Below are 27,869 nucleotides of genomic sequence, written 5' to 3'. Positions count from 1 at the left end.
CCAAGCCAGTCCTCTGGGCCCAGGCTGAGTCACCAGACCCCAGCCTGAGGCCTCACAGCTCCTCAGAGGACAAGCGCGACCGGGACCCATATCGCCGGCTCCCGGTGAGTGCCCACTGCCTCACGGTGTGGTCTCCATGCTGTAAGAACACAGGGCTCTCTTGAGGGGCTGGGTGGGGGGTGGTTAGATTCTGGCCCAGGAGGTCTGGGGAAGGGCCCCGGAATCTGCATTCTCGGTCAACTTCCCAGGAAATGCCCAGGTCTCCCAGGGGCTGCCATTCTGTCCTATGCTTTGAGCCTGAATGGCAGTTCAAGGTCTGAGACTCAGGCAAGACAGGACTAATTATCCCCATTCTACCGGTGACGACACTGAGGACCCAAAAGCGTGCAATTTCGCCAGGTAAATTTCACAGACAGCCGGGCCTGGTGCTGAGTACGCATGGCTCCTTAGTTGGTGGCTTCCAGACAACAGTCCCCTGCCATCTCCCCAGGGGAGGGCAGGAATGGCCCTGAGATCATCTCCGCCTCCCCCGCCCCCCAGTGATAACACTTAAAGGCCCCCAGTCCTGGAGAGATGATGATGTCTCCCCTTCTCCCCAACGCAACCCTAAATAAAATCAGCACTAGACGCTAAAATAACCGTGAGGAAATCTGATAATGACAACAGCCCTTCGGTGCATTTAAAAAAAGATATTGAATTCTTGGAATTCATTTGATTTGTGGCCCTGCTTCTGTGGTGCCCAGAGCAATATCCCCATTTCCTGAGATAGCTCCGCGTCCCTGTGCCCCACCCAGTGTGGAGTCTGGGCCAGGAGCCCGTTGGCTGCTGAGAGTCCCCTCTCTTCCCTGGGCCTGGGCCCACCCTGGCTCCTTCTGTGCCTCCAGATTTCCTCCCTCAAAGCTGGAAGGCACCCGCGGGGGGGGGGGGGGGGGGGGGTACTGCATTTCCAGGAGGGGCCCTAGAGAGGCAGACTTGTGAACGGGGACTTGAAATGTGTACCTCTTCTCTCCTTGACCGCACGGCTTCCCTTCCTGGAAGTGGGGGGTTGCTTTGAAGAAAAGCCCAAGCCTCCCTCCTCACCCCTCTGGGGAAGGGGCCCCTGCCTAGCCCTCTTTAGAGAGGAGAGAGAAACACAGGCCACCCGGGGATGCAGCGCAGAAGCCATTCTCTGCTCTGGGGACACTGGTGTTAGATGGTGCTGAAAAACAGAGAAGCCGAGAAGCCGGGAGGGACTGCAGAGGCTACAAAAAGCCAGCCACGCTGGGTGCCTTGTAAGGCATTTAACCTCCCTGGACCTCACTCAGGTAAAACAGGAACTAGATCCTAATCTCCCTTTATCCAGGATTATCCAACGAGGAAAAGAAACAGCATATACACGAGTAAGGCATTTAGCACAGAGCCTGACTCTCAGGCAGAATTCAACACCCCGTCCGTATTGTCGCTATGAGCTAGTCTGACATCATAAGAAAGAGCACTGGGACAGGAATCGAGCCACTCAGATTCCAATTCGGGCTCTGCGACTGATGTGTGTGGGTGGCTTTGAACAAATCCGGTAGCCCGCCGCGAGCCTCAGTTTCCCTACGTGTAAAATGAGGAGCTGGGACCAGATGACGCCTCTGACTTTCCATCACTCCGTCACTTTCCATAGCTCCCATGCGCGTCCTTCCTGACTCAATGAAATGTCAGCGTTTCTAGGAAGACTTTCCTGAGACCACCCCCACCCCCACTAAGCTGTGAACCTACTGGTCACCCCTCCAGGCCCACCTCTGGGACCGCATTCCTCCCACTGGCCCCACACAGGAAGAACATGTCCCGGGAGGGGCCCCACACAGGTCGTATCACCTCCACCTCTGGTTTGCAGCCCCAGGGAGAACCGTGAGACTAAGGTGACACTTGGTCAGTTCTCTTGGGCTGATGGTACTCCCTCCACTTTACAGATGGGGACACTGAGGTCCTGGCTATTAAACAACCCACACAACACAGCTCGGGGAGCCTGGGAGTCCCAGAGCCTCAGCCTGATTTTCTGCAGTGATGAGGGCTCCGACAATCATCACAGCAGTGATTACTCCTTAAATTGGTTATTGTTCACTGTTGATGGTGCCAAGTGGCCTTTTTTTTTTTTTTCCCCTCTTCGCGGTTGGCATTCACCAGCTTGGGGGAGGGGACTGAGCTGAAAAGACAGCAAAGGAGAGGGAGCAGGAAGGCTGGACAGAGGAGAGGCCAGGGTGGCTGTGGGATTTCTCACCATCTTCCAGGCAGCCGTGGACCTCTGATGGGGCAGGGAAAGCAGGGTGGGGGCAGGAGGCAGGAGGGTGGTGGTGGTGGTGGGGGGAGTAGTTCAGAGGTTAGAGGCATGGGGGGAGGGGTTCTAATTCAGGGCCAGGGCAGCCACGCCCACCTCTGCTCTCAGTCTCTCCCTGACTCCCCCACACTTCTAGACTCCCACCAGGGGCCAGCACTGTGCTAGGCACAAAGATACAGCCAACAGACACAGTCTTGTCTGGAAGTAACTCTCAGCCAGCCCTGGGCACTTGGAACCTAGCTGCCAAATCCAAATCCACTATAATGTCCTGAAGGGCACTGCTGGGGTCAGCTGGCCGGGAAGGGGTGGGGGTTCTGTGTGGCCCAGCCTTGAGTTAGAGATGGGGGGAGGCACGTAGGGCGGTTGGGAAAGGTTTCGAGAGGAAATGAACTGAGGTGGGAAATTAGGGGGAGAAAGTCCTGGAAGAGGCAACAGCACACAGGACAAGCCCAGGTAGGGGACAGAGTGATGCACAAGAAGGCAACTGGGAGTAGCATCTGGCTCGGTCTGTCTTCTCCACCAGATGGCAAGTTTCTCTGAGGCAAAAATGGAGTTCCGCTTCTCACTCGTTTTATGTGTATATGTGCGTCTGCATGCATTCATTCCTTCATTGTTTTTGGCTGCAACACTTTAAGGTTTATTACAAATCTTGCAAAATAAAGTGGCAGATCTAGGATGGCCTTTACCCTTGGCTGCCAAGTACTGTTGCACAGGCTGTGTACTGCAAGGCTCCCTCTGAAATAGGAGTGGCCCTGCTCTACATGTCATTAATTAGCAGTAATTATTCTTCCCCTGCCTCAGCTTCTGTAATACGCCTGGAGTCAGGTGCTGGGAATACAGTGGTGAGTGAGATAGATAAAGTCTCTGCCCTCAAGGGGCGGGGGGGTAGAAATGTTCAGGGGATACAAGGACTAGGAAGGTGGACTCGGTGCGGCCAGAGCGTCAGGAGAAAAGGGAGAGCCAGCACAAGCAGGGCCATACCATCTACAGCGACGAGTCTGGATTTTATCCTAAGCGAGATCCCAATCATCGGTCAACTTTTTCAAAGCTCTCCTGGAAAGACTGACTTGCAGGGGGCACAGCTGAGAGCTGGGGGGACCAGTAAGGAGGAAAGACGGCTGGCCCCGGGGGAGGTGACAATGCCTTGGGTTAGGTTGGCTGGGTGGCATGTTAGGGCAGGTGGCAGCAGCTGAGGGGAAGAGGTCCAGGAGGGGCAAAATGGAGTGCGGTGCTCTTCCCGCCCTCGAGATCCAGAATGATGACAACAAATGTTATTATTGTCGGTGCGAAGCATTTCCGCAGCACCGTTTCTCACCGTGTGAAGCAGACAGGGCGCTGGTAATCCGCCCAGCGTCAGCGGTGTAAACCGAGGCTCAGAGAGGCGAGGCGTCCCGCTGAGTTCCCATGGCCTGGAGGAAGCCCATGGGAACTCTGTCCCTGCCTCAGCATCCCCACTGGCACCTACTCTGGCCGGGTCGGAGGCCCTTCCCCACGGCGGGCGGCGGGAGCAGCCCGGCACAGTGGGCTTCTGTTTACTGCCTGGGGCTGAAAACACATGTCAGCAATTGGCAAAACACAGGGAAGCCGCAGCCTAACATGCTTAGATTGGCAAACGCACACTGTACCCTTTTCTTATATGAGGACGTAAAACAATAATTTATTTACGCTCAGAAGCCAGCGCGTTGTCTTCTGCCAAGGCTTCCTGCAAGCCCCTCCTCCGGCCCCACCCCCTCCCCGGCCCCACCCCCTTCCCCGGCGAGGGGCTCCCAGAATGCCCTGAGGTCTGAGGATGGTGGAGGGGAGGCGGCGGGGGAGGGGGGGGGCACTGAGGGGCCAAAGGAGAGCTGCCCCGGGACCTTGCAAGTGAAGGTGCAGAGATATCCTTGAGCGCCTACTGTATGCCGGTCCTTAACTATTTCTCATCGAATCGTCAGACTAATCCCGTGAATTGGAGACGAGAAACCTAGGAGATATGGACCAGGGTTTGAATCCAGGCTCTGCCCCTTATCAGCTAGCCGTTTGGTGAGAGCTCATCTCTAAAGCGGAGACGGTAACAGCCCCTACGTCCTCATGGCTGCTGTGTACTGTGCACGAAGTCTCTTGCGTATTGTAAGTGCTCAATAAATGCTACCGAACCTGGCGAGCCTGGGGTTGCTGTTACCCCTGTGACGAACGGGCAAACAGAGGCCCAGAGAGGCTCTGAAAGTTAACTAAGACCACACAGCTAGGAGTTCGCAGAGCCACTGGCAGGTGTGTGGCGTTCTGTGGTCTGGGTCCGAAGACTGTCACCAAGCAGTAAATGTACCTGAGGGCTGTACTCGTCATCTCAAATTTACCCAGTGCTGGGAGAGGCCCAGTGTGTCCCAGGCCTGGTGGGGCGAATTCTAGGATGAGCAGACACAGAGCCGCTGTCCCAAAGGACATGGCCTAATGGGGGCAGAGAGGTAACAAGAGCCCCCATAACGCAATGTGTTAGGAGCTGTCACCAGGTGCTCCGAGGGCTGGAAGAGACAGCCTTGAAGGGTCACTGATGTAGGGAAGAGACAGCCTTGAAGGGTCACTGATGTAGGGGGCGGGGCGGAGTGGGGGTGCCGGGACAGACTTCCCAGAGTTGGCACACTGCACGGTGGGTGGGAGGAGGGCATTTCTGGCAGACGGCCCAGCCTGGGCAAAGTCTACGAGGGCTGAGCACCCAAGCGTGTGGGGTGTGGCACGGGCTGGTTCTCAGGGTCTGGGCATGGTGGGGAATGTGGAGGCCAGGCCCGGCATGCTGACCCCCACCAACCCAAACAGCCGTGGCATGTCCTTGGCACCGTGTGCTCGGCGGACTCCAGCTCCAGTGCTGCCTGAGCCAAACCCCTTCTCCCAGCCCTGAGGCCAAGGACGCACACAGTCCTTTCCACCCCCTCAATAGCATCCTGGCACTGGGACCCCAGATGGAAAAGGGGAGGCACCAACCGACCCACGGAGGTTACAAAGACCTGCTGTGGGGTGCGAGGGCCGAAACGTGGGCTTTGGGGCCGACACCCTCGTGGGCTGGAATTCTTGGCGCCTGAAGCCAACCCTTTCGGAGCCTCAAAGCTCCATCTGTAAAATGGGTCACCTCGCGGAGGTGAGCTGGATGCGCAAACCACGCGTCTTGCACCCACAGGCCGCCCTACGGCCTTTTTCCCTCTCTCAGCTCAGAGTGAGCGTGGGACGAGGGGGAGGCGGTGGTGACTGGGGGAGGGGAAGCCCTGGCTCAACCTCCGGGCGGCGGGGGAGGGGGGGGTCCCCGAGGACAGGGGATCCGCCTCTGAGAGCCCCTCCACCGGGAGCGGAGGGCTGCGGCCAGCCACGCAGGGGTTAACGCGCCGCGGGCGCGGGAGAAGGGGCGCGCTGGGTGCGGACTCCGCGGCAGGTGCTTCCTCCGCCCGCCCGGAACCCCCAGCCCGCCTTAGCTCGCGGCCCGGCGCCGGCCCTGCGCCGCTCCCCGGAGCGGTTACGTAACGATGCCGCGCGGCCGCCAGGCTGCTGCGATCCGCCTCGGCAGCGGCCCCGCGAGTATTAATAAACCGATCACTCAAAATGGCAGGCCGGGCTTTATTCGCGTAGTTTGGGGCTGGGGCCCTTCCCGGGGAGCAATACACAAGGCCCGCCCCTTTGGCCCAACCCCCACCCCACCCGGCCCCGCCCCGCCCCCGCAGCCCCTCCGCTCAGAGCCCCTCCCTCGCCCCCCCAGGGTGGGCGCTCTGGCCCCAAGGACGCGGCAAAATCATTCCCGAACCGACCGCCGTGGGTTCCGGGCCCATCTCATCCGCTTCCCGGACGCGAACTCTGGGAAAGGGAGACTCGTTAGTTCGCTCTACCTGGACAAGCCGAAGACTCCCGAAGCGTCGGTTTCTGAGAATGCACTTTGCAAACTCTAGAGCCTTGGTTCTCAGACTTTAGCTCCGGTCGGTCGGTCGGAATCCACCTGCGGGAATGCAGATTGACGCCCCGGGGACTCCCTCCCTCCGGAGTTTGCTCTCCGAGGTGGGACCGAGAAGTTGCGTTTCTAACACGTTCCCTGTAACCCTGCTTTGAGAACCATTTCTCCGAAGGGATTTTTATGAATTAGAACCCGTTGGCCCTTGATGCCCTGGTCCCAAACTTGAAGGACTGCATTGGGGATGGGGTGGCGCACTGCTTTGCAGGAGTCCGGGGGCCATCCTTGCCCGCCCCCGTCAGCAGCACGGTCAGAGCCATTTGGGGCGCTGGGCCGGACTACCTGGGGTTCCAGTCCTGACCTCAGCGCTTTCTAGGGTGTGGCCTCGGGCAAATTACGTCGCTCAGTGGGCCTCAGTTTCCTCATCTAAAATGGGGCTAATAATGGTGCCAACCTCCTGAGATTTATTAAGTACATATAATGTGCCCAGACCAGTGCCTGGCACACAGTCAGTGCTCAAAAGGCTATCTATTGAGATGATGATAAAGCCTTCTGGGGGTATGCAACCCAGGTGGCCCAGCATCCCCTTGGGCTGCAGGCGGGGGAGGCGCTGGCCCCAGCCCTAGCTAGACACCCAAGGCCCTGACCTTCCAGCCCGGAGTGGCTGCTGTAGATTCTCACTGCGACAGTCCTGGGGTCTCCAATCTGCTGCCCCCTACCCACACAGCAGTTCTTTTGTCTGGCAGGGCTCAGCACTTTGAGAGTCTGACCCGGCCTGAAGCTCTCCTTTGGTTTGCAAAAGTGTCGGCTGTGCCCACAAGGGATAGTCCCTCCTGAGTTTTTGGGTGTCCTGGGCCTAGGAGACAAGGCCCCTGGACATCCCCCTCACTCCCCCAGCTGGTGGAGGATGACTTTCCTGCAGACAGCCACATGTACCGCCCCCCACTCCGGCCCCCCGCCATTTCCACGTGTTCATTCAGTGCTTACGTCCATGAGCATTTATTGAGCACTTACTGTGAACCAGGCCCTGAGCTCAGGACTTAACACGTAGACGCTCACCTAATCCTCCAAGTACCCTGAAGGTCGTCGTGATTTTCCTCTTTCCGTCTGACAGATGAAGACACGGAAGCTCAGAGAAGCCGAGAAACTTGCATAAGACCCCAGAGCTAGTTAGCAGAGGACCAGGGCCTTGTGCCTACATCTAGGATGGTATAACTCCCAAGTCCTGCTCAGACCTGGCCTCTGGAGCCTCGGCCCCCTGGAAGCAGGAGAGGGCTGGCTGTGGTCCTCGGGGCCCCCAAGCGGTCCCACCCTTACTTTAGGCCCCATCGCTGAACCCCATCGCTTCCACCCCCATCCCGAGGGGTTGTCTCTCCCACAGGTGAGGAGCTGCCACAGCCAACGGTGTGGCTGGTGGCTGTGAGGATGATTCATAGGAGGGAGGGCGGCCTCCAGGGAATGGGGTGGAGGGAAGGAGGCCTGGCCAGTCTCCCCAGGCTGGGGGCGGGGGGCAGGCAGTGTGGGGGAGGCCTGCCTGATCCCGCAGCTGCTCCTCACGGTCCCCAAAGGGGCGCTCAGCCGGCGACCAGCAGCGGAGAGGAAGCCCCCGGAGGTCTTCTTGCCAGACAGGCTCTGTAACCGGGAAGGAAAATCTGGAGGAAGTGAGGGGAACCAGGAAGGGAAACTGGTAGGCGTTCCGAAAGCCTAACTCCTCTGCCTCACTCCCTGGGACAACGGCCCTCCCATCTTGGACCAAAATGGCGCTCCTCATGGCAGCTTTAGCTAACCGTGGCTCCACAGTTTTCGTTTCTCAGAGCTCCCTTTTACAGTTTACAAAACACCAGCACCTGCAGAGGCCCTCTCCCTCTCTTCTGCTGGGCTGCTACCAATAATATCAACAATAATGCCTAGTCCTTGCCAAGGGGCTTAACTCCCAGAAACCCCTAGGAAGTAGGCTCTACCCTGCTCCCTATTTTATACACCAGGGACCTGAGGCTCACAGAAATGAAAGCACTGGCCCGTGATCCATACCTAGGATTTGAACCCAGGTCTGTCAGCTCTAAAACCCCTGTCCTCAACCACAAGGGCCTCTGACGACAGTCTCTTCCTCTCTGTACCCCGCCCGCTATCCCCAGGGAGGGGGATCACTGTGAACCCAGTCGCCAGGCCTCGGCCCCAAAGACTAGGCCCAGTGGGCATTCCCCTAGCCCCCTCCTCCTCTTCCTCCCCGGATGCCCGCACTAGTCCCTCTGCCGAGTCTTTGAAATCCAGTTGCCTGCACGTTCCTCCCGAGGGATTCACAATTCACAATCCACAAGTGATTTCTGGCCGCAGGTACGGGCATTTCCTGTGCCCATGCCACCCTCCAGGCACATCCTCACCCACGTGCCACCCAGCTGCACGGGTCAGAGTGCGTGCACCTACACGGACACAGGCACCATGAAGGTGCTGTCACCCCCTGCTGAGGGTGACCGGGGCAGGCAACCTGAGACCCAGCTGCGCCCAGGCTCCAGGGGGAGGCTGGAGGGGAGTGATGCTCCCCCCGCTGGCCTCCCGGGGGGGGGGGGGTTCCACCTTCACGCACACCCTCCCCCACCCTCCTGGGGCTCTGAGGGACAGTTTCACAATGAGAATCACAGTAAGCATGAGAGTAATAGGAATCAGCATTTCCAGCCTGCAAACCTTTCTCCTCTAAATGCCACACTTGATGAGCTCCTAGAGGCGGGTATTTTTATGTTCCCGCTTCTCAGGTGCCGCAGAGGGTCAGACAGCTAGTTAGGAGTGGAGCCAGGGCCCTAACCCCCTTTTCTCATCCTCTCTGGCAATGCTCCTCCTCCTGCACTGCGAACAAAGAGGACACCTCCTTGTCAGCAGGCCACAGCACCTGTTCGTGCCTAGATTTGGGGAGCACTTTACGAACGTTCAGTGTCTGTCTCACAACAGCCCAGCAAAGTGAGTTGTTTTTTTACGCCCAGTGTAAAGATGAGGTGACAGAGAAGTGAAGAGCAGCATGCCAGTCGAAGGGAACATTCCTGAACTAGATGCAAGTCACTTTAGTAGGAAGGAAGACAGCAAGAGTTTCTAATGGGCGCTTTAAGGACTGCAGATGCCTGGGGTCATGGATAGCTTCTTCTTTCTCCTCCTGCCCATCAAGCCCTTTGCCGGTCACTGTGAACTGTCTCCGTTGCTGCTGTGTGTGCGTCTGACTCCCGAGAGCCATGAGCTCCCCAAGGACAGTGACTGGGTCCTGGTTACCCCCAGAGCCCCAGCACCCGGCACCTTGCCCGGCACACAGGAAGAGCCCAGTCAACACTGCCTCCTTCGTGAGGATGGGGGGACAGCCTGTGCTCCCAGGCTCCCCACTGATGGGCTTGGGAATCGGAAGACAGAATCAAGGCACCCAGGGCTCAAAGGTTATCCACATCCTGTGCCACCGAAGGTGCGAGTCCCTTCCCTAGCACCCCTCATTAATCCTTCCCTGGCTGCTGCTTGTATGCTTCCAGTGACGGGGTGCTCACTACCACTCAGGCAGCACCTTCCATGTTGGAGATCTTGGGTGATTGTTACAAAATCTCTCCTATTGATGTCAGGCCCTTGGATATAACAGTGATCATACCAAGGGCAGCACTGGTAGTGTCTCCATGTCAAGGGGGGGGGACAATCAGAGGCGACACTGCACACTAGCAAGGCGGGTACCCTCCCTGTAGTGACCCAGAGCCTTGCATGCTGGGAAGACAGAAGAGGCAACAAATGAATTCATCATCCCAGCTTCAGCCAGCTCTGTTAAGGCAGCGAGTTGAGACTGAGTTGTTGGAAAGACGCCTGTCGAGCCTCAAGTCGGGTGGACCTTGGGTCTGTACTTCACCCAACACACTTAGGAACAGTCTCGATCTGTAGTTCTGTCCATTCGTTCACTCACTTACCTATTCATTATTGGCCATCACCGGCTGGGTGCAGGGATGGTGGCACCGTGGGCCACAAAGGTGGCTCCGGATCAGAGTCGTTCCCTTGGTAATCAGGACAGCTCACTGTCACTGAGAGCTCTCTATAAACCAGGCCCCGTTCCATTTACTTCCGTGCAAAGGGCAGAGCCTCTCCCGCCCATTCCCAGCTCCGGGGAGACAGGTGAGAGTCTGCTTGGCAAACAGTTGGTGCTCAATAAGTGTGTGCTGTTGCTGTTCCACAACAACCCGGGCAGTTCCCGGTATTGGTCACCCCCATTTCGGAGGCGGAGGAAATAAGCCATGTAGAGGTTGAATAACTTGCCAGATGGCTGAGCCAGGGTTTGAACCCCGGGCAGGGTACTCCCAGAGCCTGCCTGATTAACCCTTCAGGACCTGGTCCAGAAAGAGCTCAGACCTGGAGTCAAAATGCCCACCTAGCTAGAGACCTGGGGCAACCACTCACCTCTGCCTGCTCTATTTACTTATCTCATGAAATGGAATGTGTCTTCAACCTTGCCTTTCTGTCCCCACCCCCACTCCCATCAGATTAAAATGAAGAGATCCAGGCATTTTTCTTAGAAGAAGGCTGCAGGGTGGTGAGATCTGGGGTGGGAGGCACATTACTGGTCACAGGGGGTTGAAATGAGCCAGAAATTGGGGTGGGGGGGGCGTTGTTTGTAGGAGCCTGGTTCTTTTAAGCTGACAGGCTCCCACAGACCCCAAAGCACCCCCATCACCCTCCCTTACCCCCCCCCCCCCCGCAGGATGCGCAGAGATACAAGGTCTGACAACTGTGCCCCCCAGGACGGGTCCAGGAGCCCCAGATAAGATCTTAGTCCTGTGACAGTGCGGCTTACAGCGACATGGCTGAGGCCGGGCTTTAGGATGAAAAAGGTAGAGGTATATGTGGAGGGGTGGGTGTCACTTGGAGAGGCGGGGGGGGGGGGGGTCTAGGCTGGAAGCCCAAATCCGAAGTCAATGATCATCATCTGTAAAATGGGATGAATCACGCGGCTGGTATAGGCTGTTGTGAGCATCAACCGAGTTAACGCTTGTAACTCCTTGCGCACACGGTGCCTGGCAGGGAGCGTGCGCTCAGCAGATGGTGACCATTGTTGTCACTGTGTTCCCTACACACTTGGGTATCTACCAGCCAAAGCAGTCCCTTCCATTTTAGACACTGGCCTAGGCCCCAGGGGATACCCCAAGGATATTTAAGACAGCGTGGTCTGCCAACCCGTGGGGGTGTTGATAGTCTCACGAAAGGGGCGCCGGCTTCAGAAACTTGCCAGAAAAGTCTTCCTGGGCGCCGCGGGCCCTCCGCTTTCATTCTCCGGCGCCTTCTCCCGGGGCGTGAGCGCGCCCCCCGCAGGCAGTCCCTAGGAAAGCCTCGGCTGGGGAGCCCCGGAGCCCAGTCGCCCCAACCCCTCTCCCCCTCCCGCCCGGCGGCCACCCTCGGGGGCGAGGCAGCCGGCGCGTGGGAGGGGACGGCGCGCCATTGGCTTGCGCGCGGGACCGAGAGGAGGGACCAGCGCGGGCCGCCAGACTCGGGCAAACCCCGGCCGCGCAGGACGCCGCGCGCAGTCCCGCCCGGCCCTGCCCTGCCCTGCCCTGCCCCGCGCGGGCGGCGCGATGTGAGGCTCCCGAGGGCCCAAGCGTCCCCTGGCTCGCCAGCCCCGCGCAGCGCCGGCGCCAGCATGCGCTAGGAACGTAAGTTCTGTCCCCCGCCGCCGCCTCCGAGCCTCGCACGTTCCCCTCCCGCCGCCGGCCGGTACCTGCGCAGCGCAGCCCAGCCCAGCCCAGCCCAGCGGGGCTTCTGCGGCCGCAGGGTCATGGGGGCCCCGGGCGCGCGACCTGGACGCCCCAGGACCTCTCGGCCCCGGCAGATTCTGCCGCGACTCCAGGGGTCCCCTCCCGGCCCCCCCCCCCGAGGCGTAGTCCTCCAGCCCCTTCGGTTCCTTCCCTCTGCCTCGGTTTCCCTGTCTCCCCTGGCTTTCTCCCTCCGCTGTGTCTGCTCCGTTGGACTGTGTATTTCGCCCTTACCTCCCCCCTGTGCTTCGGAGCAAGAGAGAAAGAGCGAAAAGCAGTTTCTGTCTCCCTGAGGTCTGACTGTTGTCCCCGCGCTCGGTTCTCTGTCCCCTCCCCCCCATCGCCATTGTTCCCCGGTCCGAGGAGTGCGCGGCACAAACTTGCGAGTGCCCCTCCTTCTGTCTTCGCCCCCGCAGGGCCGCTGATCGCGGTGGCGGAGTTCCCGCTGGCGGGTCCTACGGGTTCGGCCGGCCGTGGGGGCGCCCAACCGTCCGGAGCTCCCCGCCTGGGGTCCCCAGCTCTCAGGCCCGGGTCTCCGAAAGTGGGTGAGTGTCTGGAGCCGGAGATAAAGGACACGTTGGAGGAGGAAGGAGCCAGACCGGGAGAGACCCCCGACTCCCGGCCGGGGAGGTAGGTAGGGGGAGGGGGGAGGGGGAGGAGGCCGAAACCGAAGCCGCGCCTAAGCCCCAGCGGTTGGGTGGGAGGGTCAGGAAAGCACAGGTGGAGACGTCGCCCCCCCCCAGTCTCCCCTAAGTCGCGCGCTCAGCAGGAAGGGGGCAGTGTGGGGCCATCGGCCTGGCTCTGCGTGGGCTGGGGCTCCTGCCGCGGACAAAATACTCGCACCCATCCAGGGGGTCTGTCGAGGAACCGCCAGAATCCCGCGCGCATCCCCGGCGCGCCCCGCAGTATCCGGCGCCTGCTTTGCGTCCCCTCGCTCCGCCCTCCCCGCCCCCACCCAGTCCCGGGCTCCCGCCGCCCCCTCGCGGCCCCGGGGGAGCCAGTTTCTCCGCCGCCGCCGGAGCTAGGTGGGCGGGGGCAGGAGCAGGGCGGAGGCCGGGAACCCCGAGGCTCCTCCAGAGCCCAGCGCCCATGGCCAAGGCCGAGTCGGCGGTCCCACCACCGCCCCGCGCTTCCTGGTTGATTTCCTTCAGACAAACTTCCTGGTGGGACAGTCCTGTGGGGAGGACGCATCAGGGCCGCAGGGATGCCCACCCCAACTGTGCGGCCTCTTGGACCTACACGGCTGGTGGCCTGTGTGGAGAAGGCCACGGCCCTCTGCAGACCCTCTCTTCCTGCCGCCCAAAGAGCGCAGGGACGGAGAGTGGGTCGGGGTGGGGGGGCGTTGGTGGAGTGCCAGGAGGGGACACTGTGCCTTCCTTAGCGGAAGCCTCACCCTCAGCCCAGGAGGAGGAAAGGTGTTTCTCGTTGGGCTGTTAGGAAATAAGGCACTGTGTGTTCCCCAGGTCTCTGTTATCCCATCTATAAAATGGGCCGTCCGGTCCCTGAGGTCCCCTCTGGCTCCAGTACCCCGGGGATCAGCAGCCCTGGCGTCTTTTTTTCCCCACCCACATGCTGTAGGTTTTATCAATCCTTCCAGATTTGGGGTGGAGGGCTGAGACCCAAAGTCCCTCACCATTGTCTAGCTGTCAACACTTTTGCTGGATCCCTGCCCCCAGGCCCCGCAGTAACTTCTCCAACTCTATACTCAGCCACGGACAACCCTCCAGCCCCTCTGGAGAAAGGCCCTCCCCCTCGCCGGTGTGCCGGGTAGGAGAGCCATGAAATTAGCAGTGACCCCTAGACATACACAGTTCTAGACTCTTCCATGCTTTCACTTACCGAACAAATTGTGGGCCCGACGCCAACGGTGATTTAGTGAACGAAGTGCCAGACACAGTCCCAGGCACTGAGAGGTAGCTGAGAACAAAATGAAGATTCTTTCCCTCACGGAGCTGACACTTAAAGGGTAGAGGAACAAATGATAAAATAAATTAGATGGCGTATTGGGGGGTGAAGGGGGAAAAGTTGAGTGTCAGGGGGTGTCGAGGCGAGGGGTGGGGGTGCTGTTTTACATAAAGGTGGTCGAGGAGGCCTCCCTGAGGAGGTGACTTGCGAGTCAAGGCTTTGAAAGAGTGAACTGTGGGAATAGCTTGGGTAAATAAAGATCCTGCGGAGATCAGCCTGTGCAAAGGCCCTGAGGCAGGAACGTGTCTGCCGTATTTGACAAACAGTAAGGAGCCAGCGTGACTGGGGTGGAGAGAGGGGGGTGGGGAAGAGATAGGAGGCAAGGCTGGCTGAAAAGGAATGACGCCTGTCCATTTCGCAGAGGAGGGAAGTGATGCTCGGATGGCTCTGAAGTTACCCCAGGACATGTAGCGGTGGCAGCAGGGCGGGGTGCCCGATGTTCTGACTCCCGGCCTATAATATTTTCACTTCACCCTGCAGCTCAGCTACTCATTGGCCACACTGGTTTGCGTCCCGGCCAGGGTCAGGCCTGGCCAAGAGCTGGAAACATGGAGGGGAGCCACCCAGGCTTAGTAGCTCAAGGGGCTCCATATCCCTGCAACCCATTGCCAAACCCTCTCCAGGTTCTCCCTGCCCGTCTGTCGTGAGTGCCTCCGGGCCGCATCTGCCTCCGGACCCAGAGGGAGTCCCTGTTCCCTTCCCATTTCCTTCTTTGGCCGTCCCTTGTAAACACCCCATTCTGTATCCACATGTAGCCCCTTGAAGGGGACCGTTCTGAAGCTGGTATGGTGAAGGGAGAAACTGAGGCCAAGAAGCTGAGTCTCCTAGTGGAACAGGTACTGTTCTGGGTGTTTTTGTGCGCCTCCCCATCAGTGGATGGTAGGTGGCCTTATTACACCCATTTAACAGATGAGGAAACGGAGGCCTAGAGAGGTGGCGTCACTGGCCCAGCGCCATGCAGGTACACAAGCCTTTTGAGTCTTAACCCACTCCTTTGACCACTAAGCCAGAGCCCCCAAACCCGGGGGAGATGGGCAGTCCTGGCTGGCCCATCCGCATCCCGGGAAAAGTACAGGGACCCTTCTGCCTGCCTCCCCCGAGCCACCCAGAGGGCAAATCACCTCTCGCTTCTGGAAAAGTTGGCATCCCTGCAGGGAAGTTCCTTTTGCCCCTGTTGTCCTCCCCTCGTAGAGGTTTGGAGAGCGGTGGGAGGGGCGGTGGGGTATTGACGTATGTCCACTGCCCCCTCTCAAGAGCTCTGGCCCCATGGCAGCCGGAAGCCAGGCCGTCCCCAGGATCATGGTCCCGTGGGATCCAGAAGCACCAGCTGCCTTTGAGGGCCCTGACGCGGTCGCCAGGCTGTGGGGGAGGCGGGCCCATTCCCGGCTTGAGAGGACGGAAATTCCCCATGTGCTCTGCCCTTTGTGAGTGACGGTAGGGACAGGGAAGACCCTCTCAGCGACTTCTGAGTGACGATGGGTGGCCGGATGGATGGCCGTCGAGGGCTGAATCCCGCTTGCACACGGCAGCCCTCTCAGGCCCTGGGGTGAGGCCCGGGGATGCCCCCTCCCTGTCCCCTGCTCTCCCACCCTTTCCGACACTGCGGGGAATGTTTATTATTTTTTTCGTCCCTGACGATTTGCAGATGTTTGTTTATGATGAAAGTTGGGGCTTTCCTCTGCAATTCTGGAAATCAGGCACCTTCAAAACAAAGAGACCTCGTGGATAAAATATGCGTGTCCCCAAGAGGCCCCCAGGCAGCGGGAGCTCGGGCCTCGTGTGCCGCTGGAGTGTGGATTTAGAAGCCAAATCATGACTGTCACAGCCGGGAGGGCCCCAGAGACCACGCTCCCATATTTTTTTTTTTTTTTTGAATGAATTAACCGAATCTCACAGTTGGGCCCTGGTTTTCCCGCGGTGGCACAGTCTTTGGTGACCTCAGCTGTCCTGTCTCCCCGCCAGTGACTCAGGGCTCCGTTGGCAGCTCCCACGTTCCTGGAGGTTCTTGGAAACGGGACGTGGAATCCCTTTCTTGACTCAGGATCTAGGCCTGTCACCGTGGCGGGATTTGCATCATGCTCCCCGCCCCCCCCTCCCAGTTCTACCTGTCACCCTGCTCCCTTGCATCCACGCTGAGCCCAGGGGTGACGTGGGACACGCGCCAGAGAGATGATACGGCCCTGCCCTGACTGGCTCACCAGCCACTTGACAGGCGAGGCTGACTGCCTCAGGCCGGCTCGGCCTTTAGAATAACTACACCCTCAAGGGACGCGCTGCCCGAAGTCGGCTTGGCTTTGTGCCTTAGCCCGAAGGCCCCGAGACCCACGAGGACCACACCTGCACCTTAGCAGTCACTGTGATGATGTCCGCAGGACAGCCGGCATTAGCCAAGCCCCCTTTGTGTCCTGGGGCTTCTTAGTTTTGCTGCAACTTTGCCGACAAGCTGGTAAGTCGGGCCTCGTGACCCCCATTTCCAGTGCAGGAGAGGTTAATCTGCCCAAAGGCGTAGGGCTAGTAAGGAACACGGGTCCCTTCATCCCCAAGCCTCTCCCGTACGGCCCTTGAGATGTGAGATTCACTCCGCCTGAAGACCCAGGCTGCGGGCTCTGGGTTGGGGGGGTCTTTCGACCCCATCTTGGCCAAGGGGCTGGTGGACTGCCCCAGGAAGGGACGATGGGGTGGATGAACGGGCTCCTTGCTGGGGCTCCCTCCTCACCTCCGCTCTCTCCGAGCAGGGCCTGGAGGCTCCGCCTCTCACTGCCCCCTGCCCTGGCACTGCCCTGTCCCAGCCCCTGTTTCCAGCTATTTTGCACCCGTGTGATAACAGAACAATGGGCCTCCCCGCGGCCCTGCCCCGGTCCCCGCCAGAGCCACAGCGCCTTCACCCGGGGGAGGCTGGACCCCAGGAAGGAAGGAAGGAGTTCGGACGCTGGCAACCTGCCAGAGACTTTCAAAGGGAGGTGTGAGGAGGAAGGTGGCTTACAGCGTAGTTCTTCCTGGAGGTCAGGTTCCCCAGACATCACCACTGGCCCTGCCCACACACCCCAGCTCCTCGCGGGATGTCTGTTTGAAGTGCGGTTACCTCGGTTCAAGTTTCAACTCTGCCACTTACCCCGAGACGCTTGAATAAGTCACTTGGTTTCCTCGTCTGTAGAATGGGGGGTGACGATACAGCCGTCCTCCTAGGGTTGTCATGGGGATTGCAGAGAATTCCTGGTCTGGAAGTCCTCGTCCCCTGCCTCCAGCCCTGGGGTGGGTGCTCTCCGGGGCAGTTCCTACCAGATGGGGGAGGGACAGGTGTACTGTCTCTTTAGCAGAGGGTCTTGTTCGAAAAGGAGGTGGTTCTTGGCTCTGAGACTCAGCAGCAACTGCCCCGAATCAGCTGGTGGGTGTTCTGGGCCCCAGGCGCCCTTCTTCTCCTCTCCCCTCCCCCTGCCGGTCAGTTTTCTAAGCCAGCCCTCGTGGGCACAGTCGCCACGCCAGGGACAGCTCTGCAGTCCGGCCGTTTCTATGGAAACCAGGCAGGCTTCTTGGGGAGGCCGTAGGGGGGTTGGGAGAGGTCCTTTAGGACCAGCATGGGAGTGACGCCCCAGGCCCGTCTGACCTGCCGCCAGGGCAGGGCCTTGGCAGCCGCCCCATAAGCAATGTCATTAATTGCTGTCCTGTATGGAGCTCACAGCAGGTGCCAGGCCCCTTGAGTGCCTGTGCTCAGTGTCTCCTCACAACCCTGTGAGCGCAGAAGTAGCCGTGTGGTTTCACCAAGGATGAGATGAAAGCTCAGAGGGGTTGGGAAAGGTTCCTGAGGTCACAGACAAGTAAGAGAAAGAGTTGAGGCTTGAGCCCAAGTTGGCCTAATCGTGCAGTATATTCCCCGCCCCCCCTCCCATTCTCCCCTGGCACTTTGTACCCCTGACAGACCTCTCCCTTCCCGGCCTCCGTGTAGTCATGACCTCTCTGTCTTACTGCCACTGGGAGCTTTATGTTCTTCCTGGCCTCAAGACGTCCCTGCACTTGATGCGTGGGGGTGTGTGTGTTCTGCAGGGAGTCAGAGCTTGGCCAGCGGTGGGGGGCTCTCAAACCCTTCCCCAGCTCACTACTCGGTCGCAAATATTTGCCGAGCCCCTCCCATGCCAGGAAGTGTCCCAAGCCCCGCGAGCCAGACCTACAGAAAGCCCCGGCCCGCGGCGCTGGCCGTCTAGCAGTGGCTGCAGCTTTCGTGGAGGTGGCCGTCGTGAGGTCTCCCCGCCTGCTCTCCCCGCCTGTCCTGACCCCCGCCGCTTCCCGGGCACCCCATGGGCCGGGCCCTTCCCCGAGACATTGGCACCCACTCTTCTGTGTCCTCGGCACCCTGGACCCGCTTGTCCGAGACCACCAGCCAGGAGGAGGTGTCAAATTCAAACCCAGCCCTGCCTGACCGCGAAACCCCTTTCCTGTACTCCTCTGCCACCAGCTCCTGGGTGGCCCGAGGCAGACCCTGCCGTCTCTGGGCCTCAGCTTTCTGCCCTGTCCAGTGTGTGTTTGGAACAGAGCCCCCCCCCCTTGGGCCCTGCCACGTCTAACATAGCGTGATCTTGGGTGTTCTGGGTGGGGTTCGGGAGGCCTGCTGCCCACAGCCCAACTGTCACTCCTGTGCCGATGAAGGGCCCGCCCGCGTGCCGAGGCCCAGCGGGAAGATGCTTGGACGAGATAACAACCCTGCCTTCAGATCACCGGGTCTCCGGGAGCCCAGGTGCCCGTGATGTGACTAGGCCTATGGGCTGGAAGTGACCAGGGGCCGCCCACACTGAGACCCACGGAAGTCGGGAGGGGCTGTGTCCCAGAAAGCTGCCCGGAGGGAGGGGCCGTGCGGCTTTAAAGAACCAGGAGTGTCGGGGTGGGGGGACCCAGAGCAGGGAGGACCCTCCCGGGGGCAGTGGTTCAGAAATGGGGACCACTGTTCAGAAGGACAGCGACTTGCTGGCTTTATTGGGAACTGAGGTCAGAGAGGCCAGCCAGGGGCAGAACGTAGAGGGTCCTGAACTCAGGCTCTAGGGGACTGCAGGCTGCAATGTCCCTGCACCTGTTCCTTGCTTGGCTGGTTGTCCTCCACGCTGCCCCTTCCCTCAGCCTCCCTCGGGCAGCTGGCCTCACCTGGGGGAAGCCCTGGGGGCCCTTCGAAGGCAGCTGGCCCTGGGAAGGAAGCAACCGCCCTACGGGGCAGGCTTTTTCCATTGTGCACGGCTGAACGGCTGAAGGAAGAGAGCGAAGTGTGAGTGTGGGCGGGCAGGGCACTTTGCCCCAGGCACCCAGGGACTCAGAGGGGTCTGAGTTCCCTCGCCCTATCCTCCAGCGCATGCACGGAGCCAGTGTTCTCATGGCCCCCATTTCCCAGGGGCAGAAACTGAGGCTGGGAGAGCCTCAGGGAGCCAGCTGCCCCAAGCCCTACAGCAGGTAAGAGGCCAGAATCGGGATTCGGACGCACATCTGGTTCAGACGCGATGCAGGGGATACGGCAAAGGAAGGTGCCTTCTGTCCTCACTTAGGTTAAAATGAGACCAGGCTGGGGGCGCCTGGGTGGCTCGGTCGGTTAAGCCTCCGACTCTTGATTTTGGCTCAGGTCATGGTCTCACGGTTCGTGGGATCGAGCCCCATGTCGGGCACCATGCTGACCGCACGGAGCGTGCTTGGGATTTTCTCTCTCTCCCTCTCGCTCTGCCTCTCTCTCGTTTTCTTCCTCTGTCTGTCTCAAAATAAATAAAATCAACATTTAAAAAAAAGGTGAGGCCAGGCTGAAAAACACCTGGAGTGGGAAGGGAAGCAAGTTCAAGGGCAGATCTGAGGGGGCCGTGTACGTGGCTTGCCTTGGGGGGTAGGGCCTGTGGAGGGGCTGGCGGGTGTATGGGAGTGACACAGCCCCCCACCTGCCCTCCCCAGGCTGGGCCCTGTGCTGTGGGTGAAGAAGGAACAGAACTTAGTGCTCAGAGGAGTTAGCTGTGCAGAGGCAGGTGCAGGGGATTCTTCTCCCTGGAGATTTCCCTGTCCCTGGGAGGCCCTAGGGCCCTTTGTTGGTGATGAGCTCCTTGCTGGGGGCTGGGCTGGGGGAGGCCACAGCGGGTCCCACCAGCCCGGGTACCTGATGGCGGTGCCTGTGGATAAAGCCTGTCCCCCCCAAGAGCGGTGCTGATGTCAAATGGAGCCCGGGACACCGTAGTCCCCTTTCTGTACCCAGTCCCTGCGGGCTGGCCCCGCCACGCTCCACGGCCCCTGCCTCGCAGGTTCAGGCCTGCCGCGCGGAGGGGAGCGTCGTGCACGCGTTGGTGGCGAGGGGTCACCGGGCGGAGGAAGGCAGCTGTCGCTCTGAGCTGGGGTCACTGATGCAGCCCAGGCCTGGTGGGCTTGGCCCGAGGGCCGGCCTTATGCCGCGGGACTGAGGTCCGTTCATAATTGTCAGACTCTGCGAACGGCCCGGCGGTCCTTCAGCGAATGGCTGGCTTGCCAAGCCGGCACGGCTGTCCCGTGGAATATTACTCTACCATAAAGAGGAGAAGACCGTTGACTGGCCCAGCAGCGTGGATGGACCTCAAAGGCATCTCATTCATTATGCTGAATGAAAGGGGCCGGTCTCAAATGGTTCTAGTCGCTACGATTCTACGTATATAATGCACTGGGAAAAAGAAGAACAGAGCCGGGGTGACGGCCAACAACAGATCCGTGGTGGCCAGGGGCTAGGGGTGAGGGGAGAGCATGACGCGGGCAGGGGTCCTGACTTCCCGGTGGTAGGTGTGTGAATCTACACACGTCCTAAAAATCTATGGAACTGGAAACAACAAAGAATGTCAGTTCTGCAGTATGTAGAGTGAAGAAAGAAAGTCCAGAGGGGAGGCCGGAAGAGAAAGAAGGGGTGAGGGCGGGTTCCGCCCCCCCCCCCCCCCGGTGCTTCCTGGGCCGAGGACGGGTGGGGGGGGGGCGAGCCCCAGCCGCCACCAGCAGCGGCTGGCCGGCCCTTGCAGGCTGTCTCGAGCGGGTCCACCTGGCAGCGGGAGGGACACCGGGCTGATTGTAGCCTCTGGCGTCACGAGAAGTGGTGGCCAGCGTTGAGGTGTGGGGACAGCGCCCGGCCCCTGAGGAGCAGTGTGGCTAAACCCTGCTTTCTCGGGCGGGGCTGGTCACCTCTCCGCCAGAGGGCCTTCCTGGCCACCAGCGGCCACCTCCACGCCCCTCCCCTGCCCCAGGGTGAGTGTGGAGGGAGGGACGGCATAGCTGTAAGTAAGGCCGGGGGGTTGGGCGGGCCCTTGGCCTTGAATGTCACTCACCGGAGGCCATCGGTACCAACTTGTGTGGTTAGCTCCAAACTTGAGATACTCTGTCATTTCTCTCCTTTACCCGAGTCTGAAGCCACGATATCCACACGCCCCACACTTGGATTCCGTTCTGATGTTGCTTTGTCCGGGTGCTTTATTTTAGGACGGTGAGGGCGGCTCTGCCTCTGGCCGCCCCGACCAGGGCCGGGAGGGGGAGACTTGGCTGGTCCCACACACACACCCCTCCACTGGCAGCCAGACTGGGACCCAGGTCCGAGGCCTGGTCAGGGAGGTCCAGCAAGCCCAGCAGAGGGGCAGGCAACATCTGTGAGAGTAGTCTTGCGGCCTTGCCAGAGGGTAGTTATGGGCTAAGGTGGGGTGGGGGGTGGGGGTGGGGGTGCTGGAGTCACTCAGCCGGTCTCTGTTGAATTGAGCTCCTCATCTGTAGAATGGGCGTAAGCAGCCCCCATTGCACACTGGTGGTTCCCAGCCCAGTGCCAGCCTTCGGAGGCCTTTGCCTCACCGGGGTCTACACTTCTATCTCCTTTGCATAGGTGTGGTGCTGATTGAACCGGAGGACCGGCGGCCAAGTCATCTCCGTGTCTCCCAGACCAGCGCCTGGTAGACGGTAGGCGCTCAAGACCTGGCTGGGGAGGGGGCGGGGGACGTGGAGGATGGCGAGCAGACACGGGGAGGGGAAGAGGCTGGCAGTGCGTGCCCCTGGCAGGGAGGGGCACGGGCTTCCACCAGCAATCCCGGCCGTCCTTCCCCTGGCTCCGCTGGGTCCCGGGGTCACCCCGCTCCCCTTTGTTCAGCCCTGGCGGCTTGAAGGAGGTCATGTGGGAGACAGGGAGGCAGTCTGGCTAAGGCGGAGGGGTTGTCTGGGCCACAGTTCCGTGGGGGACCTGGACCCCAGGACTCGGGCAGATCACCCCTCGTCTGGCAAGACTGACCCAGACTCCCGATGGCCCCCACCTCCCGGATGTGGTCTCATCTGGGCCCGAACGCCTTTCCTGGGCGCACACGCTCTGAAAGGCTCCGTCCGGCCTGGTGACCTGGGGTGTACCGGGTGCCTTTAGGCCCGATAGGCTCACAGAGCGGGAAGGGCTTTCGGGACATCCTCCCCCACCCATTTAATAGACGAGGAAGCCGAGGCCAGGAAAGGGAGACACTTGCCCCTTTCCTCACGCAGCCGGGTAGTTAGGGAGCCGACTACCAAGCCTGGGCCCTCAGATTTCTTGTTGGTGCTCCCCCTGCTGCCCCACGCTGACGGGGAGGCCTCGCCAGGCCCCGAGGTCCGAACTGGGTGCCCCTGACGTCTGGGGGCCGGGCAGGACCTGTGGCTGAGGCTGGTGTCTCCCCTGGGCCTCCGTAGACAGCGGCTCCAGGACGAGATGGCGGCCAAGCAGCCCCCGCCTCTCATGAAGAAGCACAGCCAGACGGACCTCGTGAGCCGCCTGAAGACCCGCAAGATCCTCGGCGTGGGCGGGGAGGACGACGACGGGGAGGTGCACCGCTCCAAGGTGGGCCGGGGGGGCCTTCAGCTGGCCACACCCAGGGGCCCACCTCAACACCCCTTTGGGGAGGCAGGTCCGGCCTGCCATCTGGGAGAAGAGTAGCTGCGGCTGCAGGAGCCCCAGGACTTAGCTCATTTTCTCTAGGAACTTAACGGCGACGTCCGGGGAATCGTAACAAAAACGAAGACAGATCGCTAGAATGAATTTCGCGCTTATTATGTGCCGGCTACTGCAACGATCGCTTTATAAGCATTATTGAATCTCACTAAAGTGCTGGGGGATGGTTATTAATCCATTTGATAGAGGAGGAAACTGAGGCCCAGAGAGGGCCAGGGCTTGCCCGAGGCCGTTACCAGTAAGTGGCAGAGCCAGGCTTCAAGCCCGTGTCTAGGGGACCCCTGAGCTTTTGTTCTCACCACCATATTTTCAGCTTCCTGTGTAAGCCCTGGTGTCAAGGACAGGCAGAGGGGGGGTGGCTTCAGTGTGACCTTCCCAGCCTGGGTGACCTTCTGGCTGAGCAGAAGTACCCCGGTGGGTGCCCGGACACGCCAGGGGGCTCCGGGAGGGGAGTGAGTGGGCTGGGCATGGCCCTGACCCCTGTTTGTCCACAGATCAGCCAGGTCTTGGGCAATGAAATCAAGTTTGCTGTTCGGGAGCCTCTGGGGCTGAGGTGAGCACTTGAGCGTGAGCTTGGGCCGGGGGCAGGGTTATGGGGAAGGGCCGCGCCAGACCCTGCCGCATCAGCTCTGCCCCGGTGCCCTCGTGCCTGTGGTTCCATCCCGTCTCGTTCCCTCCCCTTAACGCCAGCCATCCCTGGACATCTTGGCTGGAGAGGGGAGGGTCCCCTGGGGCCTGGGCGCAGCAGCAAGGGGCCTGGCTGTGACCCGTCTCTCCACGTGTCCCCAGGGTCTGGCAGTTTGCTTCTGCTGTGCTCTTCTCCGGCATCGCCATCATGGTGAGCCCCCCTCCGCCCCCGGCCCCGGGTGCGGCTCCCTGTGTCCTGCCTCTGAACCTCTGCTGGGGGTTCCTCCTCTACCCTGGGGGCCCCGCTGCCTCTACCCACATGGTCATCATGCTGAAGGCCCTCTAGCTCCCTCCACAGTCCCAGCTCCCGACACTCATTCCCACCTGTACCCGGCCTGCTGTGGCACATCCTAGCTCCCGTGGTCCACATTCCTGACTCGTTGCCCCTAGAAACCCAGAGCCTTCTGTCCTGGCACGGAAGGCTTGGGGCCAATCAAGGTTCTGACAGTGGACTGCCCCCAGGGATCTCAGCCCTGCTTCTGGGGGGAAGGAGGGACATGTCCAGAGGATGTTTCAACAGCGACCCCCACCAACTTTGCCCATGAACTTCCCACCAATGTCCACAGGCCCTCGCCTTCCCTGACCAGCTCTATGATGCGGTCTTTGATGGAGCCCAGGTGACCAGCAAGACCCCCATCCGCCTCTATGGCGGTGCCCTCCTCAGTGAGTATTGCTAGGGCAGACTCCGAGGGACGTGATGGGCAGCCGGGGACCAACGGGGACTGAGAGGAGCATGGGGAAGCCTTTCTTTGTGCGTGGGCTCCCCCTCTAAGCACCTGCTGTCCCTCCCTTGAGCTGAGTCTGTCTCTGCTGGGTGTGTGCTGCCATCTCGTGGCCACTGCTGGAATGCACCCAGTGGACACGGGCAAACACCGAATACTTACTGTGTGTAGCTCCCCACCTGGTCATCCAGGTACAGAGGTGAATGAGGCTCGGGCCCTGCCCTCCAGGTCCTCACGGCCTAGCGCGGGAGGCCAAATCGACACGGGTCTGCAAAACCCCTCCCACCCTCGGGCCTCTCCTTAGAACCATTCTGTTTCCGAATTTGTCACACCCCGTGCCTGGCCGGAAGCTGAGCTAACAGCCTTTAAAGCCTAGCACAGGTAGCGTCCCTCCTCTTCTCTAAAACATCCCGCGGTCCCTTTTACCTGCAGAATAGAGGCCCAGCCCCTCCACCTGGCATTCGGGGTGGTCTGTGGGGTGGATCCAGCCTACCTTCCCAGACCCGCCTCCCTCATATCCCACCGTGGGCCCTGGGCTCCGGCCGCATCTCGCGATGCCCAGTCCCCCGTTTCAGAAAGCCTCCGTGCCTTTGCACATGCAGTTTCCCCCAACCTTTGCTGATTGCACTTGTACTCATCCTTCAAGGGTCTGCACCAGTGCCAGGGGGCAGGGGCAGGGCTGGTGGAGATCGGGGTGGCTTCAAGGACATCACCCATGCAGTGGGAGAGCTAGGGTTATGGGGTTCAGTGGGATGGCGGATGGCTTTAATTTGGGGAGTGTGAATGGGGGTGGGGAAAGTGGAAGTCTGGGTTCCTGGCAAATCTGCCCAGTGGAGGAGGAACGGGCCCCTGCCCCAAGGGGCTAGGGCTCAAGACGCCCTCCCCAGTCTGCTCTTTGTCCCCCCTGCCCCAGGCATCTCCCTGATCATGTGGAATGCTCTCTACACGGCTGAGAAAGTGATCATCCGATGGACTCTGCTCACCGAAGCCTGTTACTTTGGGGTCCAGTTCTTGGGTGAGTCTTGAGGTGGGCAGTGAGACAGGGAGGCTGACGGGGTGGGAGGTGTGGGCAGGGCGGCGCGGCCCCTGGCTTTCCAGCTCTTGCTGCCTGGTTTCCAGGAAGTGATGAAATCCATCCGAGGGGGATGGGGCTCTCGTGGCCGTGTCTACCTGTGTGTCTGTGCCCCTGTGCTCATCTACCCATACACACCTGTACCTTCTTGAATACACACACACACACACACACACAGAGCCACAGCCTCCCCCGTGTACGTGCACCTGCCGCCTCCCATAACCCATCGCTCACTTGTGTACCCAGAGCAGGTGTGATGGCATGCTCGCCCTTGCCCCAGTACCTGCCACGTGGGGGACGTCACAACAGACATGTCCGTGAGGGCCAGCAGCTGGCAGGACCCCCCCAGCTCAGCATGCCATCTTTTTCCTTCTTTATGTATGTATTCTGAGAGCGAGCGTGGGAGGGGGAGAGAGAGAGACAGAGAGAGAGAGAGAATCCCAAGCAGGCTCTGCACCGGCAGCACAGAGCCCAGTTCGGGGATCGAACTCACGAACGGTGAGATCACGACCTTGGCCACTTAACTGACTGAGCCGCCCGGGCGCCCGTCAGTATGTCGCCCCGGGTCGAGGGTGAGGCACACCCCTCCGCTGACGTCTGTCCCTTCCCGGTCTTTCTCCCACAGTGATCAGTGCCACGCTCGCGGAGACCGGCCTCGCGTCCCTGGGGATTCTGCTGCTCTTGGCCAGCCGCCTCCTTTTTGTCGTCATCAGCATTTACTACTATTACCAAGTGGGCCGAAAACCCAAGAAAGTCTAGCCACTCGCTGGGCCAGGGGCCCCTGTGTGGCGGGGAGGTCCCGGGGCCTCAGTTTCCCTCTGGCTGCTGGAAGGCAGGAAGGAGCCTGCCCTGCGCCGGGCCTGCCCCCAGGCAGGCGGGGCTGACCGCCTTCCTTTCCTCCCGGGCACCCCCAAATGCTGTGATCTCCTGGGCTTTCAGGTTTGGGGAGGGACGGGGCCTCTTGAACCTCTGGCCCTCGCCCCACACAGGAACGCCTCCTCTTCGTGGGTCTCTTGGCCTCCGGATCCCCTGGACAGACACTCACTGGAGAGCTTGAGTCGTGGGGTTTTGGCCTGAGATGGGGCTCTCGCCCCTTCTGCCGGGAGGCCCTTCTCTGGTTTGAGACAGGCTGAGCACTGTCCCCCGGTCCTCCCTACACCCCCGGCCACTCTAGTGCCCATGTGGCTGACCGTGGCTTCCGTGTATGCCTGGAAAAATCCAAGAATTTGACCCCGTGCCCCTATCCCTCCCCACCCATGGGAGCTGCCCCCTGCCCCCTAACCGCACACGCCTGCCCTTCCCACAGCCCAGCTGCGGGCGGACCGGCAGGGGTGGTGGTCTCTGAGCCGGTGCCTCCCTTTCAGCCTCCCTCTGCAGTGGGCCACCTGTCGCCAGAGCCCGGTCCCCAGCCCCAAGCCCGGCCACCACAGGCTCTCCTAGGGCCTTACTCTAGGCTGCCGTGCCTCCACCCGGCTCCCGGACGCCCCTAGGAGTCCCCTTCCCCCAACTGGCCTGGGTCCAGCCTCACCCCCAGGCCGGCCCCGACAGCGGACGCAGAGAGAGGTGGAACCCCCGTGATGGGGTTTGGAGGTGAAGAAGAGAGAGACGCAGTGGCGTTTCCTCGTCCCTCCGGTCTGCCCGGTTTAGTCCCCTCGCGCACCCTCGCCCTCTCCCCGGGGTGCTGCCCCCGAGACCCGGCGGGGTAGGACTGGGTGCCCTTCAAACTCAGCAGGGGAAATAAATAGAAATATTTCAGCAGGCCACTCCTCTAATGTCGTCCCCACCCCAAGTGCCCTGGAGGAGGCTAACACGCGGTTCCCTCAGAGCTGAGGACACCCTCCCTGCCCCTGCTCGTGTGCCCCCCTTTAGCCCTCACTCCCAGTGTTCTCCTTCCCTCTAGGCCTCAAATGTGCACAGAAGTGGTGGCCCTCACGGTCTGGGGACAGGGGTAGAGAAAGGCAGCCCAGGCCCCAGACGTGTTTCTCGTCTTGGGATAGTGTTGGGTAGGGCGGGGGGGGGGGGGGCAGGTGCAGCCCAGCTCTGGCTGCTTCCAGGTGAACCTCTGCCTGGGCCCCCTGCCCTGCCCACACCGGGCCCGGCTGTCCCCGAAGCCCAGCTGTAACTACTGTTCCACGCGGAGGGGAGGGGCCGGGCGGGTTGGACGCCCACCGCCACCTTGGGGAGTCAAGTGGATGGCCAGTGGGCAGTGCCCTCAGTGCCCTGGGGCCCCGTCGCGTCCTGTATCTGACCCAGGCCTTTTAAGGCCGGGCTGATCCTCTGGAGGGTGATGGGTGGTTTGTCCTAGTCACCGGTGGGCGTGGTGGATCAGTGCTCGCCCCCCCCCCCACACACCCAGGGGGCACGGGGGAATAGAAAGCATGGGCTTTGCAGCCTGGGTGAGGCACCTGCCGGGCTGGCCAAGCTGTCTCAGCCTCAGCCGGGGTGGGGCGAGCGGGAGGGTGGCCTGGCCTTGTCCCTTGGGTGGTAATGAGGGCCTGCTGGGATGGTGCTGTCGTGAAATTCTGTGCTGCTTGGACATCGGAGCTG

General features: G+C 60.7%; 1 protein-coding gene across 5 annotated transcripts; it reads left to right on the top strand.

Annotated features, from left to right (window-relative positions):
- Window positions 1–27,080, top strand: TP53I11 (tumor protein p53 inducible protein 11). 5 transcript variants are annotated; one of them, XM_019812310.3, is made up of 10 exons: window positions 11,701–11,863; window positions 12,379–12,592; window positions 19,299–19,357; window positions 21,762–21,835; window positions 22,583–22,730; window positions 23,336–23,394; window positions 23,631–23,679; window positions 24,095–24,191; window positions 25,164–25,265; window positions 25,948–27,080. In XM_019812310.3, the coding sequence occupies exons 5-10, from the start codon at window positions 22,602–22,604 to the stop codon at window positions 26,079–26,081; spliced, it is 570 nt and encodes a 189-aa protein (XP_019667869.1). In that variant the 5' UTR covers window positions 11,701–11,863; window positions 12,379–12,592; window positions 19,299–19,357; window positions 21,762–21,835; window positions 22,583–22,601; the 3' UTR covers window positions 26,082–27,080. The 5 variants fall into 5 exon arrangements, with proteins under 5 accessions (XP_019667870.1, XP_019667869.1, XP_011285096.1 ...); XM_011286794.4 differs by having other exon boundaries at window positions 19,257–19,357; XM_011286795.4 differs by lacking the exon at window positions 19,299–19,357 and having other exon boundaries at window positions 12,379–12,507.
- Window positions 27,081–27,869: the final 789 nt, after the last annotated feature.

The sequence above is a fragment of the Felis catus genome, chromosome D1 (assembly GCF_018350175.1).
Source record: "Felis catus isolate Fca126 chromosome D1, F.catus_Fca126_mat1.0, whole genome shotgun sequence".
NCBI classification, from domain to species: domain Eukaryota; kingdom Metazoa; phylum Chordata; class Mammalia; order Carnivora; family Felidae; genus Felis; species Felis catus.
The sequence above is the reverse complement of the archived record's forward strand: the minus strand, read 5'-3'. Positions and strand labels throughout refer to the sequence as shown.